Source organism: Malurus melanocephalus, unplaced genomic scaffold, assembly GCF_030028575.1.
Source record: "Malurus melanocephalus ecotype Western Australia unplaced genomic scaffold, MMel_1.1 scaffold_22, whole genome shotgun sequence".
In the NCBI taxonomy this organism is placed as follows: domain Eukaryota; kingdom Metazoa; phylum Chordata; class Aves; order Passeriformes; family Maluridae; genus Malurus; species Malurus melanocephalus.
In genome coordinates, this window is record NW_026623254.1 from 1,997,442 (window position 1) to 1,999,757 (window position 2,316).

General features: G+C 59.3%; 1 protein-coding gene across 2 annotated transcripts in view; it reads right to left on the reverse strand.

Moving 5' to 3' along the window:
* Window positions 1-2,285, reverse strand: part of LOC130588980 (chromatin remodeling regulator CECR2) — a 101,509-nt gene extending 99,224 nt beyond the window's left edge. The window contains exon 1 of one of the 2 annotated variants that reach the window (XM_057390042.1): window positions 2,035-2,285. In XM_057390042.1, the coding sequence (XP_057246025.1) occupies window positions 2,035-2,226 (192 nt within the window). In that variant the 5' untranslated portion in view covers window positions 2,227-2,285. The remainder of the gene's footprint in view (window positions 1-2,034) is intronic. The other variant, XM_057390043.1, reaches the window with a different exon arrangement.
* Between the last annotated feature and the right edge of the window lie 31 nt (window positions 2,286-2,316).

Sequence of the window (2,316 nt, forward strand, 5' to 3'; positions counted from 1 at the left end):
AAAAAAAAAAAAAAAAAAAAAAAAAAAAAAAAAAAAAAAAAAAAGCAACAAACACACAAAGCAGTACTCTTAGAAAAAAAGCATAAGTCCCACTGCTGGCCATTGGTTTCAAACGCTGAACTATTTGAGAAATCTCTCAGAGCAAAGATCCGTTACCAGATATCCCTGAAACCAGTGATGAGGYTGGAACAACTACACCAGGCAAGAGTTAACAAGATGGTGAGCTTCAAGGAACGGCAACTTTTGAAACYGCTTGTGCAGGGCTGCTCACACTGCGCCGGGAAAGGAGATTTACTCCACGTGCCTGAAGAAGCAGAGTTCTGACAGCTGCATCCATCCTCTCACAGCATCCAGATTTTAACCGAAATCTCCACCRACCCTCGGACAAACGCCATTCTTTAAAACCCGTTTCTGCCAAGTGCTGCAGGCCATCCACGTGCACGGAGTTTTTTGGCAATGTTTTCGGTGTGCTGCTTCTGCTCTGCAACACCCCCAGCACCAACGCGCCCGCACTCCTCCTCCTCCTCCTCCCGGACTTCCCCCCCAAAAAAGCAAGTTAATTTGCTCCGAGTGACGATGTTAACTCCCCCAGCCTAAGCGTGCTCCGGGAACCAAAGGGAAGCCCACATTTACTTCATTTGTGAAGCAAGCCAGATGCTAATTGCCTCCAAAGGTGAAAGGCTAGTGCCTTGGCCCCTTTATCATTGTAAATTCAGGTTCCTTCAAGACTTTGCGCTGCTGGGCCCGGAGAGCCTCCCCCTTTAATGGTTTGGCATCAATAGGAGGGGGAGGGGAGTCCCCTTTCGCAAGAAGTTGCATCATTGAGAGAGATCTTATCCCCTTTCAAGATTTCGTACCGCATAAGGGATTCCCCCTCTTCAGAAATTCACATCCTGCTCGAGGAGTTTTGCTCTTTAGAGCTTCGCGCATCCCATTGAACTTTTAAGCATCTTTGGAATTCGCATTCACAGGGCAATTACTGTCTTTAAAAAACACACGCCACCACGTTATTCACCCGGTTTATTGCCAACGCGCTGGCAAGAATAGCTTTTCACAGCAAGCACAAAAGATTTCCTACCAGGACACACTTTGTTTGTAACATTTGTGGCGAGCGCACAAAATATTTACGGGACATTAGCTGYGCGCATGAAAATAAGAATTAAAATTAAGTAAATAAAAAAAAAAGAAAAACCAAAACCCAAACAAGCCACAGAAGAAAGTCACGCAGGAAAACGGGTAAGAAGGTACGAAAGCGGAGAGCGTTCCCTCCGTAGGGGACAGGAGCGGTGGTGAAGGCACCGTCGATCCCTCGGCGGCCCCGCTGAGCCGCACAATGAGCGGCGCGGTGCGCTGCGGAGCCCTCCGGCCTCGCCGGGATGAGGGAGAAAGGCTCGGCAGGACCCTCCGTGCCCCCCACCCCTCGGCGGCACCGGCCAGGTGCAGACCCCCACCCGCAACAAAAGGAGCTGACCCGAGAACAGCTGAGTGGGCTGGGGAAACCCCCCAACAACAACYGGGGGTACCCCCGGGGAAGGTGGGGGGTTACCGGGCTGGGCTCGCCTCTCACCGCCACCATTTTGGGCACGGGGGACCCACTGTGGGTTCCGTGSCGCGTCCGTCCCCCCGCCACCTTTGTGTGCGGACACCGGCCGGGCGGAACAATGCGGCCCGGCGGGGCCGGCCCCGCTCCGCCCGCGGCCACTCCGCCGTGCGCCCCGCCAGCCTTGGAGCCGGGGGGCTCCTGCCCRCCGCCGCCCACCGGCGCCCGGGACGGGCGCGCCGAAAGTTTGCGAACGCGCCGGGRAGGGACGGGGAAGTTGCCGGGTCCGCCGCAAGCGGAGGAGAGACCCCTCGCTGCAACACGCCGAATCCAGCGGCTCGCCGGGGGCCGGGGAGTGTCCCCCACCACATCGCTGGGCAGCGAGAGCGGCGTGGGAGAACCGCCGGGCAACGGGGGCGCAGCGGGAACGGCGGCGCGGACACAGCCCGCGGGCTGTCCGGCGGGACGGAGCGCGGCGTCCGCGGGATTCTCACCTCGATCTCGAAGTCGGGCAAGCGGAAGGCGGTGCGGAAGAGCGAGCAAAAGTGCGCGATGGCCGGGACTTCCCACCAGGAGCGGAGCTCGTCCAGCGCCACCGCAGCCGCCACCTCGGGACCGCCGGTGCCGGCTACGCTGCCGCCGCCGCCGCCACCGCCGCCGCAGCCGCCGTCCTCCTCCGGGCACATCTCCCGCGGCCGCCGTCCGCCCGCTCGGTCGCTGCCTCCCTCACTCCGCGGGCGGCTGCGTGTGCCGCCGCCGCTCGGCGCTGCGGCCCC